General features: G+C 33.1%; 1 protein-coding gene across 1 annotated transcript; it reads left to right on the forward strand.

Moving 5' to 3' along the window:
* Positions 1-13,350: 13,350 nt before the first annotated feature.
* Positions 13,351-15,412, forward strand: LOTGIDRAFT_152359 (hypothetical protein; the record flags this gene model as incomplete). The annotated part of the gene is made up of 2 exons (XM_009045802.1): positions 13,351-13,508; positions 13,693-15,412. The coding sequence occupies 2 exons, from the start codon at positions 13,351-13,353 to the stop codon at positions 15,410-15,412; spliced, it is 1,878 nt and encodes a 625-aa protein (XP_009044050.1).
* Positions 15,413-18,526: the final 3,114 nt, after the last annotated feature.

An 18,526-nucleotide genomic window follows, 5' to 3' on the forward strand; every position in this document is an offset into this window, starting at 1 on the left:
ATATCCTCAAATTACAGTCGAAACTTTCTTCAATTGCCAGAATACAACTCGAAACTGTCATGTCTTTAAATTATCAGCATTTCATAAGACTCTATTTTGTAGGGACATAAGTGCTGTTTAGCAGCCGGTAAGGATTGAATCTTTTTTTTAATTACTTTTGAGAATGAAAGTCTTACTTAAGTTCGATAACAATTAAATCAAAACGAATTATTTAACTAGTGAACCTCCGTTTCAGGCTTTTGTCAATATTCTATTACGTTTTACAATTATTACAGTTCAGTAAGCTAAATTACATGCAGTTGAAAGGGATGTTTTATTCCGAGGTAGTTTAGATGGTACATGCATTTAGTTTGATCTGAGGGTGAAGTTGAAGGTTATATAACTATATAATTATGTTTCTTAGTTAAGATAAGAAATTTTAAGACCTACATGTTATATCTTATGAACTTTTTACAGAATAGTGTGCCAGTGCCAAGAAAAATTAAACACCCATTTTCAATCCAACTGTCAGAATAATGGATTTTAATACCCGCCACAAGCCGGGTGTTTACAATAATTAGTTTTCTGATTCCTGTCAGAAGTTACCGGGTCCATGTTGTGCACGAAGTGTGGAATATAGAAATAGATTTAAATGTGTTTATGAGATGGAGTTATCAGATTGGGTTTGCTGTAAGGTTTAAAGTATCAATTGTAACAGCTGAAGTAGATTTTAAGATATTATTTAGCCGCCTTCTTATCACTAACATGCCGACATACCATCTGTTCATTTCAAATAATTAATAAGGATATACAGTATCTTGTGGTTAAAGCATGTCGATGACAACGTATCAGAAGATACCCAGAAGATGTAACAATAACTGCAAGTAGCCCTTCAATATTCAAAAACTTCAGTGCCTTTGTGCCTTTTTTAATAGCACCGTCAAACCGGACATGAGCTACGTCGATTAAAAATGTCGTCGCTGGCAAACATAATGAAAACGCAAGAGAATGTCCCTTAAAAATACTAATTCTACAACAGTCGCTATCAACCTGAGACATATGTAACAATATTGCGTTCCCCTGTCGCATTTCTAATTAAATCTATGGGCAAGGTTTACTTAATTTTGTTTTCGTTTTTGAGGATGTAAAAACGCTTGTCTTAAGATATTCTTGATTCCTCTGCGATCTCAACAACGACAATGGCGCTCACCGTAAGGTAACTAAATTTCGTTCACGCTTATACCACGATTATAGCAGCCTTCACAACATGCTGTGCGCTAAGTTTCTGTCGCCGTAGCAGCTCAGTAAGGACTTTCCTGTGTGCCGGGGCTATAAATAAAAGATAAACTACCACACAAACATTCTCATAGTTTTAGAAATCCCTGTCCTACGTCAATAACCCTATTTTCAGTAGATATACAGTTCCGATGTGCCTCAATACAGCCAAATAATTGTGTCTAAAATAGAAATTGATTATGTCACCCGGAAATGCTTTCACGATAAATGATAATTATTAATAAATGGATTTTGTCTGGTCAGGGAATACAGCAGTATGTAGTGTATTTTTATCAATTTGTATTGAAAGCTAGATAATTACTCAACTCACTTATTTATTAGATTTATAAACCCTCCTTAGATAATTTCCTTAGTCTTACAGTCCACTATTCTTGGGTATCAGCAGTTTTCAATGTAGTCATCAGGTGGGAATTTAGATATTGACATGTATAAAGTATATACCGCTCCTGTTGCCAAACCTTTGCCAGCTCAAGGACAGGTTGAGCTCCAGATCTTAACTTTGACCACTAAAGATTTTATGTTATGTTTTTAGATTTTTATATACCAGGGCAAGTTCACGCAAGCCAGCCATTATTCTATAAATAAATAAATAAACTATAATAATTCTTACGAGCAGACATAAGTATAGTAAATACAATATAGTAATTAGTGAATTATAGAGGTATTCTAATCAATAAGATGAATATAAATAGAAGAAAAGATAAGTGCTTTATGATGTAAATAGGTTTACATGGTAGAATATGTATTATAAAAACATTATTATGAAAACACTACAAACAAAATTGTAATTTTATATAGTTAAAAATCAATGATGTTTCATCAAAAAACATACTGTAGTTTCGAGGTTAAAAATTTAAAAAAGATGGAAAAACATTGCGGAAGTTCATAAACTTTTTAAGATCGTTATGCTTTTGGAAGCTGTTAGAAAACTACCGCAAGGATTTAAGCATATACACGCCTAATTGTAGAGAAATATGTTAAAAGCTTGTTAAAAGACGTTTTTGATAATTAAAATTTTGTCTTCATGTAAGGAAGTTAATTATTATTTACAAATCGTTTTTACACTGTCTTTCCTGAAGGAACAAAAGTAACCTACCAGTTAATATAGGTCGGACATGTCCGTTAAAGTTCAACACAAAAGATATAATGATACACTTCATATACTTATACAGAGACATCGTGTCCCAAACTTTGCTTTTCTTCCATCATTCATGGTATAATGTCTAATTAAGGGAGTCGTTAATAATCTATGTATATTAATGATTTAATATGTATTCCGATTGTAGTAGTAGGACAGGTGGCGCCATTAACATTTACCAGAATAGAATATAATATTACATTACGGCAGATTAAATATTGTCTTGCATGCTGTGTATTGTAACATAATAGAACAGGAACTTAATTATATAAAGTGCATACAGATATGTGAACTGTATCCGCAATAAGATATCTTTATAAATTGACACATAAAATCAAACACAAAATAGTGGCAGCGAAACGCAAATCATTTTTAACTTGGATGCATTCACCACTTGACCGTCTTTAACCTCGTTATAATTCTCAATCTACACACTAATCTAACAAATTCAGTTAGAAATTGTTTTCCGCTGCGTTTCGCTGTGCAGTTCATATACTTACAATGTATATGTGGTATCTTTCACAAAGGGTGCGTCAAAATAAATGTTACCCTCGCTCCGAAAGTTTTTTAAATGAAGGCAAATTTGTTCTAATTCTGACTTATTCAAAATAATCAAATCAACTCAAAACTGTTATCAATTTCTTAACCAGTACTGGAATAATATTCAAGGGTATTAGACTAATTTAATCAGACCACCAAAGCGGACTACTTCTTTAAGCGCTTTATACCACAAGATCCACCAAACTATCGCATATACATCATTACTGACTATAATAACAGCAAATCAAATAATATATCATAACAACTGGGCCAATTCTTTATCATGACTGTCAAAAACAATTATTTGAAACAAATTTCAGTGGCAATAAAGACAGACTTGACACCACATAATTGTGTACATTTGAACCCGATCAATATATAAATACTGATTTATATTTCTCTAGCATCAGGTTAAAAATACAAATAACCTGATTACTAACACTTCCCTGTTCCTCCCGGATCCTAAATTTATATCACCATTACAACCGGATCACGATATCAGAGGTCAGTACCCTGCTTTATATTGATACGACCGTACGTACCAGAATACCAACAACTATCATACTCACATTCACTTTGGCCAGTGCTTTTATGAGACTGCGTTCTCTTCACCACTTTGTTTTATCATAAAGCTGTACTTTTGACCTTGACTTTCAAGAGACTATGTTATAATTATCCATGTGTGTCCAGAAGTTTAAGTTAAATAGACGAGTCGTCTTTTTAACTTGATCTATCATATATAGAAAAGATATATATGGAAATACTAAATGTAGCTTCTATTTTGAGGTATTTTTGAAGGAATTGTGCGATTTTCTTACATTTCTAGCATTTCTGAAGACTATTTTCATATATTCAAGACCAACACCGACCCCCGAAATTGGCCAACCTGTCCCTTTAACTTTAAGAAATTGTGATTCAGGGGAAAACTAACAGATTAAATAATTTTAATGAAAAATATAACTTACACTTTCTGTTTTCATAATCTTAATCAAATATGGTTACTGTTTGGATTCGATTATCCGAAAAAAATGAGAACATTCGTCGACGGTTAACAATTGTTATCCAATAAATAAAATTGTAACAGACGGGTCAATGTCTAGTGAGTACTGTTTAATACCTATAGTTTATGTAAATAGAGGGCAAGGTGAATAAGTTATGAAGATGTCATTGCGTTAAATTAGAATTATTTGATAGAGAAGGTAGATGGTTATACCGGACTTCACTAGAACAACCAGTTATAATGAATAGTCTGTATCATCCCGACTTAATTTGACCATAATATAATATACAATGTTGACATACATGCTATTTTTTCAACACGTCAACACAAAAGAAATGTAAAAATAATGACTCATTAAACTTCTTAGGTCATAATGAATTACCACATGAAAAACCCAAGAGTCAAATTAAACTGAAAGAAACGATTAATCAATCTTGAGAAAACCTTTCTACAAATGGATTGAGTTGATTTTTACATCTGTAAAACCTTAAGAGAGTCATCTTCTCACACGCATATATTTCTTACCAGAACAAAGTAAGTTCATTCAATCAAGCTGTAAGCATTGAAATTAGAATTCACATAACTGGGACCATTCCTATACATGAACGTGAATTGGTTATAGTCACGAACCTTGGCCATGCCTGACAAAAAGGTGTAAGTAATACTCAATCTTTTCTCAGTAAAATTTGTTCATGATTGAATAATGTTTCCTCAAAGAGGTTGAATCATCATTTAAATCTCATCTCAAGTCAAAAAGATTCTGTTTAAATAGGACTACAAATATACAACAAAAGAAATAAAAATTAACATACGATGATCGAACTTCAGAACTGAATTTTAAATCGTTTATCTAGTCTACTGTCTCAGTTTTATGTATAAATTCTTACTAAGTTTCTCTAAACATTGACGTCATTCAAATCCTTCTTACACTACTTCAGAATAACAAAATAAAACCATAAAGTTAGGGTATGTGTTTTGTTGTCTATTTTCATATCTTTTGATGGTCATTTCAGTGCAATTTTTAATACGTCATAAATATAATTAAAATTATCAGGAACTAACCAGAAAAAGGCTAATGTACTGCTCGGGGATTCCTGGCAAAATTTCACGAAAATTCAGGGAGTGTGCTACCCATGCTTAGTTGAAGTCGGCGATTATCATTCCTTGAAAAGTTTCATCTTAGAAACTCTCAAAACGCGTGAAATGTTCTTCAAAGTTTTTACCGGACAGAAGATTACTCGATTATTAATTTATTGTCCTAAAGTTAAAAAACCGCACATACAACAAGGAAGATCCGCTTTGTACAATCAAAGCTGTCGCGTGAGTGAAATCAATCTGGCCGCTTCCACTTTCTTCAGCTAATATTTTCCATAAAATAAAAACTTTTCTTAAAGAAAGATAACATATAATAAAAATAATTTTGTATGTTGGAAATATATATCTAGTACAGATGCCAGATCTACCAAAGTCGGCATACACGTATCAAAAACATTATACTTGCCAGGTTTATTGATATTTATGTGTTTACTTGTAAACTTAATCTAACAACTCATCTGATAATTATTGAAATATAGCATATAACTTTTTATGAAAAATAAATGTAATTGCAACATGATATGATTTTTCTCCATGCCTTAACACTTGCGTGTCACTTGCTGTGCGTTCTTTTGTTGTAGAGTTTATTAATTATTCTCGCTCTCCTTGCAGAAACTCTGGCACATAAACAATGTTAGGTAGCAAACCGTTCATATGGAATGATTACAATTTTTCAATATGAGAAATGTTTAACAAAATGATATATCATAAAGAGGGACATTATGCAACATTTTCATTATTAAAAACATTTTAAATTATACGTGCAAAAATTTCTTAAATGTATGTATTTGATCAACCTGAATTGCTGTAATATGGTTGATTAAAAAATTATGTCGAGATAGATAGAAAAATTAGATTTTGCAACCAGGTTCCCAACGTTTGTAAGGTGTAGGTATACTAACGAAGAAAAAAAGTTTTCAGTCCTGAACGCGACAAAAAATTTAAGTCTCATTCAAAATCTAATTCATTAGACACTTCTTGATGGTGTTTCCCAAATACATTAGCCCAATCAAGTGAAGAAAACAGGTGGGCGGAATGCCTAACTTGCCTTGGTATCGTAGGCCAAGCTGTTTTTAATGCTAACAAATGTTACGAATATTTTAGAAAATTTCCTTGTATGTTAGTTGTTGATCATTTTTCCCACTTAATAATATTTGTTAAGTATATAGATTAGCGTTACGAATATCTTATCATCTAGGGAATATAATGCTGATTCAAGTGCTCCAATATTCATTAAGCCTCCTACTGGCTTTTTAATGAAAGTTATATCACTATAAATCATTTATGGGTCATTGAGCAGCAGTATATTTTTCATGTTTTTAGATTTCTCACTGATCAAAGTTTCCCTTTTTTTGTTGATTTATTTTTTTCTTCACAAATGCTTACTTTTATAATCATAGTCATGCTATCTAGAGTGAATTATAACTCCCGCATAGAAGTGCGTCACCAACAATAGAAACCAACTATCTCCATCAAAGTCTTTCACCGCCAATCTATCTACAGAGATCTTGATTACCTTAAATATAAACTACCTCTCAGGATAACCAAAACATTTTAATCTTTAGTCATGGCACCTGGTAAGTCCAAGTGATGAATATAATATATTGACCAGGAATGGACATTCTAAGTGTATTCCTTACTCACATACCCATCGAGATTGATAGTATTCTGCTTGGCATTGCAGCTTCTATAGAATTATACAAGTTCAAAACTGTAAACCAAAAGTTTACCAGTTATCACCCAACCCTTTAACTTTTATCTTCGTAATAACTATTAATCACAAGAATGCGGCAAATATTGAACCTCTAGAGTGAAAAAAGATGGTTAAGTACGGTTGGTTTCTAATTGAATTACAATTTCGTTTTGTTATTACTATTGCGCCTATTTTTGTCGGTCTCCATTTTAATCTCATTACAACAAACCGACAAAAAAAATAAGGAAAAGAAATAGTAAAGTTATTGAAATTAGTCTGATGATAAGTTCGAGACTACAAACCGTCACAAATTTATTCGAACAACACGGCAATTCAAAGGCGTTTACCTTATTATTTGTATTTTCCCCCATGCTTGATTGATAATGAACATTTAATTTAAAAAGTTGCATGTAATAAACGTGACAATTTTAACTAATACAAGGGCAATAAACTCTCTATAGAACCAACATAGAACTTTTTGACACGTCAAGGGCAATAACTGAAACCTTTCAAAGTTATTTCCTGAGGTTCATACTCATAAAATACAAAACTGTGGTCTCTATCACGGTCACAAACCTTGAAAATCATTCATTGAAAATGCGTGAAAATGGAATACATACGAAATCTCATCAAAATATCCAAGCATACCGATAAATTCCAGTAAAACTGTAGTTTTCACAAATATAATGACTGAAAAACCCTTCATCGTAAATTGATGGGAGTATAAAAATTAATTTTTAAAAAAATTGAGGGCGAGGTGACACCCATTGTTAAAATTGACAGATCATTACGAATAAATAAACGAAGTACTAACGATCAGAAGAGATAGGCACCCCTTAATGCACACCAAAAGTCAAGTCCTAAAGTAAAAACCGATGATAATTGTCCACAATCAAAAATAACTCAAAAGTATCGCATAGCATGAGTATACAAGTTATATAAAGGTATATTCTTTTGACAACGCAAAATCATTAGCAGTAAAACTGACATAAAATGTCATTTCTCTTATATTTATATATGTAAAATAACCTTACCGTTAAGGAAAGTAAAATGTCTCCTTTCACAATCTTGAAGAGTCGATTTTTAATATTGGCCACAGTTTAAAATGCATGCGTTAACATTATAATATTACTTCATGTATATACATGTAATGTTGTATACTATTCACTACTGTGTCAGTGTAATTAAGTAACAAATAGGATAATCTAAATTGTCCAACCAAATCAACAATACCAAACACAATACTACAGAACGTTGAAACTTAGTGTTAAATGGAGCAGAATAAATCGGTTTCGATAATCCGGACAACAGCCGTTTATACATCAAATGAATAATAAAATGTTATCAAAAATATTAATCGGTGACAAAATCAGGACTGAACTAATTAGATCATAGACCAAGTGTTTAAACTCATTATAGAATAACCGCAGATAATACGCATTAAATTACAAATTGGTAATACTAATTGCTGTGCATAATAGAATGTGTGTATATTTATCAATATTTGTAGAGAGTACAGAAGACCAGATAAAAAAGAGATATCAATATAGAAGAAGCTGACTGAAGAGAACACATCACAAAATATTATATTATATTAGATATTATCTGTCTACCGATTGTACACAGGAAATTCTGAAAATGTTTCACAAGAATTTTGTCAAAAAGAATAGGATAAATAAACACAATCTTGAGCAGTTCTCTGTTGATTGAATTGGCGTCATGGAAAAACACATCTAAATATTAAATGGGCACTGGCTTTTAAGTATATTATTTTAATGAAATATAGATGGATCGTGAGTAGAAATGTAATATCAAATAATCTCCCGGGGAAACTTTTTATTCGGAGACACAGTTTCCTTTTGTAAGTCAATACACACTTCCCTATACCAACTTCTAATTTCCACACCTCGGCAATTACATTATGAACACAATAACTTTGAGTACATTCATATTACACATTGTTTTAACCCAGGAAAACCAAAATTGGTATCATAGACAAAAGACAGTCGCAAATAAGACGATTTGACAGAGGCGAAAAATAACTCTCTTTCTCAGCCACCGTTTTGTATAGTGTAACTGGAAATTGAGTTGAAGACAAAATTAACTTCAACAATGCAAGTATTCGACCAGAAGCAGCTGAGAACAAGAGCATTATATCAGATTCATATAGATATTAACGGATATTAGACCATGCCTCTCGCATCGTCAGGCGGGTTAAAACCCAAAACCTCTTCAGATCGTATTTCAGAATGTTCAGTGGTCAACTTTGAAATCAGGCTTGCAATTCACATCACCTCATCGGATTCATCTCAGTCGACAACTGCTTGTTTATGCTCGGGTCGGCGACCAGATGAAATTTTGCTAGAAAGCGGAACATGAGCAGCTGTGATTATAGCGGTTCATCAGTCGCCTATGTACTCATTTCGACGAAAGCTAACGATCAGATTCTATTTACCTAATGCTACTGTTAGCATTCATTGAAAGCTCAGTTGCTGTAAAATTCTGCTGTCTGCAAAGTCTGATGACTCCCTTTAAATGCTTGCAATATGTTGCAGATAGTCTGATTAAAAGCAAACACACTTATTAGACCTACAGGTGGTATAGCAGGCTATGGTTTTAATTTGAAAAATTCGATATTTAGAATCTGGTATTAATTTAAAATCACACATAATCTATGGGTTAAAAAATTCATAATATGGTGATAATGTTTTACAGGAAGCTATGTTTACGTAAATAACACATAAGGTAGAAATATACTGTAAACAGGTTAAAATATGGTTTTCTATGTTTATTAAAGTTCTACTTTAGCTACTATAACTATATAAAAGCTGTAATTGCACCATATAACCATATTCACTCTAAAAGGACAGAGAATGACATCCACGAGTAATGGAGAGGTGGAAAATTGTACTTAAATGCTCTTAATGGCTCTTCAGAGTTATACCTATAAGCAAAGGTCATTAACAATGAAAACCATCTAGAATGCGATTATTTCCGGTGGAAAAGTGGTCACCTGATACACAAGTAAATATATCTGGTCATTAATTTATTAAGGATAATGTGTGTTTCACAGACAACAAAGCAAATATGAAATAACATGATCTACAAACATCATCATTCATACTTTATATTCACATTTTCAGGAACAATCGGGATAAACCAAGTAGAATTCTGACACCAGGATAATATTATCACGCATCAATCTACAGTTTGATAGTCAGTGCGGCGGAGAATGATTAGAATCCCTATCAACCAATCAACATTCTACATAACACGTGTTGCACAGACAAATTTAACGTAAATGTACAAGAGGGGTAGGGTTTATGATTTAATGTATGATTAATTTAGTTTGTACACAGTTTTATGACTGTTAAGGTACAAGAATAAAAATGGAGTGGTGAAATGAAGATTAATAAAATAATTCACAAGGTGGGAAAATGACGCACTATTCGCTATTTTTAAGCGGGTTCCATCTGTCGTTTTCTGAATAGCTGAGAAAAACCAGTTTTGAAAATTCTAAAAAGGGAAAAGTTTGATGAAAAACGTTACCTCAATGTCCGACATCATCAAAAACAAGCTATAAAAATCTCTGAGGAGAAGTGAAATCCACATTAATCTAGTTGTTGTATAGTCACAAAACACCATAGTAGATTGAACGTTCTACAAAATCAACATTTTATAGTATTTTGTTGAAGCACCATAGGGATTGTTAATGTATCTGTGAATAGACTATTTAATATATTAATTGAATTTTACTGAGGTAAACTGTTATCATATTAATGATATGATTTGATAATATTGATAAATTGATTACTTCGTTTTAAACAACGTTTGTCCAGCCTTCCTATGTCAAAAACAACCAAAAAATCTCCATTACTCTAGGAGGAGTCCTTTTAGAGTGAATATGGTTATATTTAAACATAGATTGTAAAATGTTAATACCTAACTATTTAACTTTTTGTAAAAAACTTTGTGAGATTTCAAAAATATTCATGTTCAGGTTAGACAAATTTGATGAAAATGTACAACTGAAATGTAAGAGTTGAAGAGATTATGATTTAAGATATGATTAATTAAGTTTGTGCGGATGTGATATGACTGAGGAAGAAGAATAAACATGGAGTGGTGAAATGAAGTTTACGTCACGCATGTAACAACCACATTGTATTATGTATATATGTATAGGTATTGGTTCTGGAGAAGATTTCTTTCCAGAATAAATCTTTCTATAGGGCTTTCTAAAATATAACATGCATTCTGTGTTTGATATTGATTGTTATACAGAATATCTTCTTTGAAAGAAAAGTAAAAACTTACAGTCAATCATTCATTATTCCTGCCACATAATACATAGATCCCCTTATCTGTACATCACTCAGTAGTTTAATGTCTTACGATTACATGTCGTTTATTACGTACAGTCAATAATAACAAAAACATGGTGTCAGTGGGCTTACAGTTGACGTAATGAACATATTGAAACCATATACGATAGAAAAAAAAACGTCAACTACAATTGTTTAAAGTCATAAAATGTGACATATTTAAGACAGGAGACATATTAACGACTTCAATTTGTAGAAGTCAGCAATTGTCATATAGTAAAACTCATCTGTTATTTTGTAAATTTCATACTTGATAGAGATTTAATAAAGATAGTGGATCATGCCCAGTAAAGTGATCCTATATGCTCTGCACAGCAATTTTCCACTTCAGAATGTTTTGGATGTTTATATTAGTACGGATACAGTCATGTAGACAATCAACAATAAGATGCCTGTGTCTGATATGTCGGCTGGTGTATGCTCTCAATTAAAACGCTTTGTCTATTTTCTTATCGATCCAAAAATGATTGAGCTACGTTGGATCTTCTCTAATCGAGCAGCCGAAGGGGAAAATTTCAACCAACTTCTGACTAACTGTGCTTACACATTCGTTGGGCACATGACATATCCATAAAAGCTCGCCTGTGCTACCTAGCACCAACTGCATTTGGCTTGACATTCGATGCAAACGTGATGCTAAGGAAAGTGCAGCTGTCGCAAAAACAATATACCGTGAACACAGCTTGCAGGATGCTTTAGGTTTTCAGCTCCAACAACATAACTATCAAAACAGCGATAACTTGCCTCATGATCTTCACAAAATAATAATATACTTTATATCCATTGTTAAAACCACTAAATGAAAGCCAGGCATTAATAAGTTTGACTCTTCCTGTTCAAACGATTAAGGTTGCTGGACTTTGATTGAACAATATATTCATTTAAGATTTGTTTGTTTGTGTGTAAATTGTGTAATCATGCATTTTGGAATTTGGCTTGTAAAGCAGATATATAACACAAATTTGATGATTCTATTAGATTTGGACACTACATTTGTATCACATGAAATCGCGAAAATATCACATTATTAGTGTTCCGCGACCACCCTACCTGTGCACCGTACCGTTGCTTAAGAAGCATTTTGGGGTGCGGGGATGTGACACTTTTGAACAACGCAAATAATATACCTCTGTGGTTAAAATTCATAACATTAGGGCTATTGAGAGTCTGAGTATCAATCTGTTCTATTAGTGTAAAGTTATTTAATATTTTCCACCTAGAAAATTGTCAGAGACCAAGTGTTTCTATCTTTTCTGATTTGACTGCTAATAAACTAAGTGGGTTTGAGGATGTAAATGTTCAAAGAGGTAGTGGTTCTTGAAATTTCATCGAAAAATTGTCAACTTCGCATTTGTTCCAGACAAGTAGTCACTAGTAGGTTCACAAACACATTTTGACGTCAAGGGCCTTGACTCAAAAACCGTTCATCAAAAAAAAAAAAAATCGTACTTGACCATATGATCAATATAAATGATCACACCAAATTTCAGTAATCAGATAAAAACTGTAGTCTCTATTGTGTTCACAAACAAATTGTTACACGATTTTCTAAAGTTAAGGGCAATAACTCCAAAACCGTTCATCAAAAAATCAATAAATTCGCACTTGATCATGATATTATCAATATATATAATCACACCAAATTTCGGTAATCAGATAAAAACTCTAGTTTCTGTTGTGTTCAAAATCAAATAGTTACGCGATTTTCTAAAGTCAAGGGAAATAACTCAAAAACCGTTCATCAAAAAATCAATAAATTCGCACTTGATCATGATATCATCAAAATAAATGATCACACCAAATTTCATCAAAAACAGTTTAAAACTGTAGCCTCTATTTTGTTAACAAACAATATAAATGATCACACCAAATTTCATTAAAATCAGATAGAAACTGTAGTCTATTTTGTGTTCACAAGATATGTTGACGGACCAATGGACCAGTGGACAGGGCAACTGCAATGTATGTCCACATTTACTTTTGGGCGTCTAATAATGTATAAGGTATATTTGAAGTAGAATAAAGATAGGGTTTATACACGGATGTATGTAAAATATCATTATCATCTTATTTGTACCCTTAACCTATATAACGACAACTACACCTTTTATATGACCATTTAATTGGGGACATACGTATTATGTATATTTATACTTCAACATAATTGCTATACCCAAAGTATTCGTTGGGATGCTTTAAAAATTGCCTTGTTTTTGAAGGGAAGATGACAAGTAAAAATATGTGTATTTCTATAAGATTCCGTCTCAAAACGTTTATCTCAGTATTCATTGTGTTGGTTTTTATATCGTGTTGGATTATGACTGGGCAAAGCAGATGGTTTAAGATTTCTCTGGTAGAAGTTTTTTCGGATTCAAAATACAAGTATGTTACTGAAATAGATTTCAATTTCACTGTAATTTTGTAAAGAATTTTCAATTAAATGCAGCCTATGTTTATCAAAAATATTACTTAATTTAAACCAATGCTATGGCATAAAGCCAAATTACTGATAAACAAAATTTTAATTTTTAAATGAATATTATTTATTTCTATTCATTTCTTTCAGATTGTCAAATGGTAAAGATAGTTATAAGATAGGCAAATGGGTAGCGAAAGGTATCTTAGATAAGAAAATGTTTGACGTATTGACAATGATATCCTCCGGAACCTCACAAATATATATTAATGAAAATATGGTTGTAAAAACAGCTGTAAACAAATACTCAAATGGACAAGAATATCGAGGCACATCATCGTATTTCAGTGCTAAAGACTATAATATTGGTAATAATTGGATACCAACGTCTCTAGAAGCATCCAACGTATCAATATTTACTAATTTTGTTAATGATGGAAGAACAGCAGTGGATGAAAGAGCCCCGCCGATAACCTTACCAAATGGAGTTATGTCATATTTCACTGTGAACAATACCATATTTCTACGGCCAGCGTTCTGGAGTTTGGTTTTATTAACTGACATATCTGAATCATGTCAGAAATGGCTTTGTTTCGTTCACCAGCGTCTGTTATGGGAAATAGACGAACATATTGGTCTCTCATCGAACAACAAGTCTTCAATTAGTTCCATTTTACCTCATATGAAAAGGTGGATACAGAAAATGAATAAGTGGGAATGCCCTCCAATATTATCTTTCTTTGAATGTGTTTTTCTGATTCATAAGCAATATCCAGAACCTTGTGGAAAGTTAACACATCAAATTATAAAGGATTGGCTGTACGATTTATCAAGTGTTGGTTATCAAGAGCCAAGAAGACAAACAAGGAGAAATTATACAAAACCAAATGTTTACTTTACACCACGCCTTAACAACTTCAACCAAACTTCCACCGTGCTATTTACTCATAAGTTCAACAGTATAAGAAAATTGTGTAAAAGATATCCCTCAAAATTTGTGGAGTATGACAAGAAAATCGAACTAAAGGTTTGTGACAATGTGGTTCTTCTTATAGTGTTTAATAAACCATTTTATGATAATATTCCCAAACTACAATTGACATACTCAACAGTATTTTCTAGAATTGTTTATTGTGGCTCAAATATGCCTGCTTTCAATAAGAGCTCAAAATCATTTTCAGAAAATGTTACTTTTATTGCCATTAATGATATTGGTGCGGGAAGTTACAATTATATTTGTATGGCCAAAGTTATGGAAATAAACTTCAAAGTAGATGGATATTTATTCATTGGAGATGATACATTACTAAATACAAGACAATTGGACGCATATCCTCTGAATAAACCTATGATAGTTGGATTAGATCCCTTTCGACGCAGTTGGAAATCTCATAAATGGCCTAATTGGAATAAAAATTGGGGTCGATCGGCATTCTTATCCGCATGGAAAGAATTAGAAGATATCGCTAATAAATCATTAGAGTTTTCTCAAAGATTTACATATTTCACGAATAATTTATATAACAATTCAGGATTTAACGATGGATTACAAACTTCTGCTGTTGATTTTTTTTACATTCCTTCAAAATATCAAAATGATTTTATATTTTATTTCAACCTATTTTTCAAACATAAAGTGTATTTAGAAATAGCAGTGGCTACTATTATTTCCGGTGTTATTCCAAAATCTGACATTATATTGAGTCGTGGTAAATATCTATGGTCAGTGAAAGATCGTCAGAACTATGAACAATTTTATAATAATGAACTTCTTTATTTACATCCTGTCAAATTTAATCGTGAATTCAAATCAGACAAGGGATTGAAGTTTTTCTGTGAGATATATTTCCCTTACCAGTTTTATGGATAGCGATTTATTTCCCCTGTTTTCGGCATTGTGTATAGATTGATGACTTGTTCATTTTTTCTTTTAGGATTAAATAAAGCAAGAATGGGTCCTATCAATTTTTGATGCTTAGGATAGGCCTACATTTCAGAGATTAACAGTCTCGACTACGAGCGGTTGCCTGGAAGTACTTTAAGTCATACTCTAAAAATGTATTTTGAAGGTTTATAACATGGTGGTAATCAAAGAAAATTACATTTCATCTCTGTCAATTTTGGTGATGTGACAAAGTAAGCGTTGATACCGATTTTTATTTTGAGTTAATTGTCATGTGGTCGTATGTCATGTATGGTTATCTTTAGGCCTACTTCTCGATGACCCTTTATCTTTTATCAGTATTCAAAGGTTAACAATACATGTATGTCTATATTCAAATGCTCCTATGCACACGTCTTTAAACAAACGTGCCGAACTTGACTCTAAGACAAAATAACACGAGCATAAGTTCTACTTGTCAAACTGGCTGGACGCAGGCTGGAAGAAAGGACAGTTCTGTTGTCTGAAGATCGCATAGCGTGAAACTCTGAGTAACAACATATTCAAGTTCTGTTTTAATATTTTTGTATGGCTCTACAAATTGATGTATTGAGCACTATATTAACAGTGAAAATCTTCTTATAGTTTATATTTTCATATAGGTCAATATATAATAAATCTCTTACAGGTTTCTTCGTCCTTTACTGTTCGTAAAGAGCAATAAATCCCCAAACAATATAGGCCTAGTAAAATTAAATAAGTGCATGAATGATATAACTTGCTAGACAAGAATACAGTTAAATATACGACATTTGCAGATTCTACGTATCTTGTTCAACTAGATAATATAATGTGTCAAGATGACATTGAGCCCCCACGTAAAGCATAGTCTCTTAATATCAATCAGGTACAAATACATCTGTCCAAAACGATGAACGAATGATGGTCGTGGGTTCTAATCACGGAGGACATGATAGAGTATGGTTTTACTTGGTTACTTATGATGGTGTTTTGATTGTTCGTGATGTAGAACTGTAGTATAACCGAAATACCCACTGTTGTAAAAATTGGCTAACTGAAAGTTTTTTGATTGCTTTGGTAATTTAGTGAATCATACATATCACAACCTAGTGTAAGTTACTTCCCTTGAAATATTAAATTTGGTGTCTGATTGGGTAGTGTATAATCCGAAGATCGAAGATCGCAGACCTGTATAATCCGAAGATCGCAGACCCCAACTATAATCCGCAGACCCCCTATACTATATTCGGCAGACCCAACTATAATCCGCAGACCCCCTATACTATTTCGGCAGACCCAACTATATTCGGCAGACCCCCTATACTATATTCGGCAGACCCCAACTATATTCGGCAGACCCCCTATACTATATTCGGCAGACCCAACTATAATCCGCAGACCCCCTATACTATATTCGATAGACCCAACTATAATCCGCAGACCCCCTATATTATATCCCCCCCCCCCCCCCTTCATTTTTTTTAAATCTTCACACTTTCAGAATTTCTTTCTTATTTACAACATTAGGTGCCTGAATGGTTAACATGTAGTACAATGTTTCAAGGTCACAGTAAGTTGACTTCATGTCCAAAGCTTTGAATTCGATTGATCTTTGACTTCAAAGGACTGACTCGGCATTACTATAACGAAAATTTCATCAGCTGGTTCATATATTGCCCTTATTCACTGGGCTTTATAGAATATAAGCTCCTTTCACACACTCTGTGCATGTATTACATAAATTAAATGATATATTCTTCAGTTGTAAATTTGATTCTCCTGAGAGAGGGTTTCCAATATTTCATACATGTTTAGAATACCTGCCCGAATTTCTGTAAAGGAGAATAAGGAACTGAGTAAATTTTCAAATTTTAAATGGAAAGACATTTCAAATTTAGAAGAAATTGGTAGTGGCGCCTTTGGCACGGTGTTTAAAGCATCGCATGACGAGAACGTTGTAGTTGTAAAAAAAATTCTCGGGGAAGGTGAATTCTACAAAAGCCGACTTAAAAGAGTGTTCTCTGTTGGATTCCGTCAAACATCAGCATGTTTCAACTTTTCTCAGTGTTTGTGATGATCCTATGGCGATCATGTTCGGATACGAAGCATTCAGTTTTGATCCCTTTGGGGTGAACAAAACAGTGAACAATTTGCTTCAGTGGATCAATTTTGTGGACACCTTAGATGATCCCTCGGATTTCCACCAACTTCTGGAAAAAATTGTCAAAGATATTTGTGAAGGTGTTTCTTACTTGCATTCCAAGTAGGTAGTCCATCGTGATATGAAACCGACAAACATCCTCGTTTCAAACATACATTATTCAACAATTGATCCAGAGTCTCATGATTTTTGCCATCATTTCATGAATTGGCCAATAGTCTGCAAAGTTACTGACTTCGGTGAAAGTAGATCAGATATCGTCGGAACTAACTCTCTTATCCATGCAACACGCACAAGTAATCTGGACAGGGGTTCTGTTCCATACATGGCACCTGAAATAGTTGTGCCCAAATGGAAACTAAAGGTCGGAGCTTCCTTAGAGGAGCTGATGAAAATTGACATTTGGGCAACAGATTATGGTTTTTGGAAACTGTACAATGTAATTTCCACTAATTTTGAACCCTCCTCATTTCCAACATCCAAGGATGTCAACCCAAAGCGGTGGAGAAACGAGAGTGGGGAGGGAGGCATAGCATGGAAATGCCCAAATTGTGATGGATGGCATGTTGATATACTTTGCAAGTAAAAACGTAATAGGTGGAGATTACAATGTTTTGTACATACCTCTGGATGTCTAGATGATTTCATCCCTAAGTCTAATTATCGTATATCCAAACATTGCTTCAAAAAATGGCTTCAAAAAATAAAAAAAAGTAGGCCCCCTATATGGGGTCTGCCGAATATAGTATAGGGGGTCTGCGGATTATAGATGGGTCTGCCGAATATAGTATAGGGGGTCTGCGGATTATAGTTGGGGTCTGCGATCTTCGATCTTCGGATTATACACTACCGTCTGATTGTGACATTTTAACAGTTTTGGTATGTCACTATTTTGCAAAGAAAGCTTCATTTGCTTCCTT

This window comes from Lottia gigantea (assembly GCF_000327385.1).
Source record: "Lottia gigantea unplaced genomic scaffold LOTGIsca_1, whole genome shotgun sequence".
Lineage (NCBI taxonomy): Eukaryota > Metazoa > Mollusca > Gastropoda > Lottiidae > Lottia > Lottia gigantea.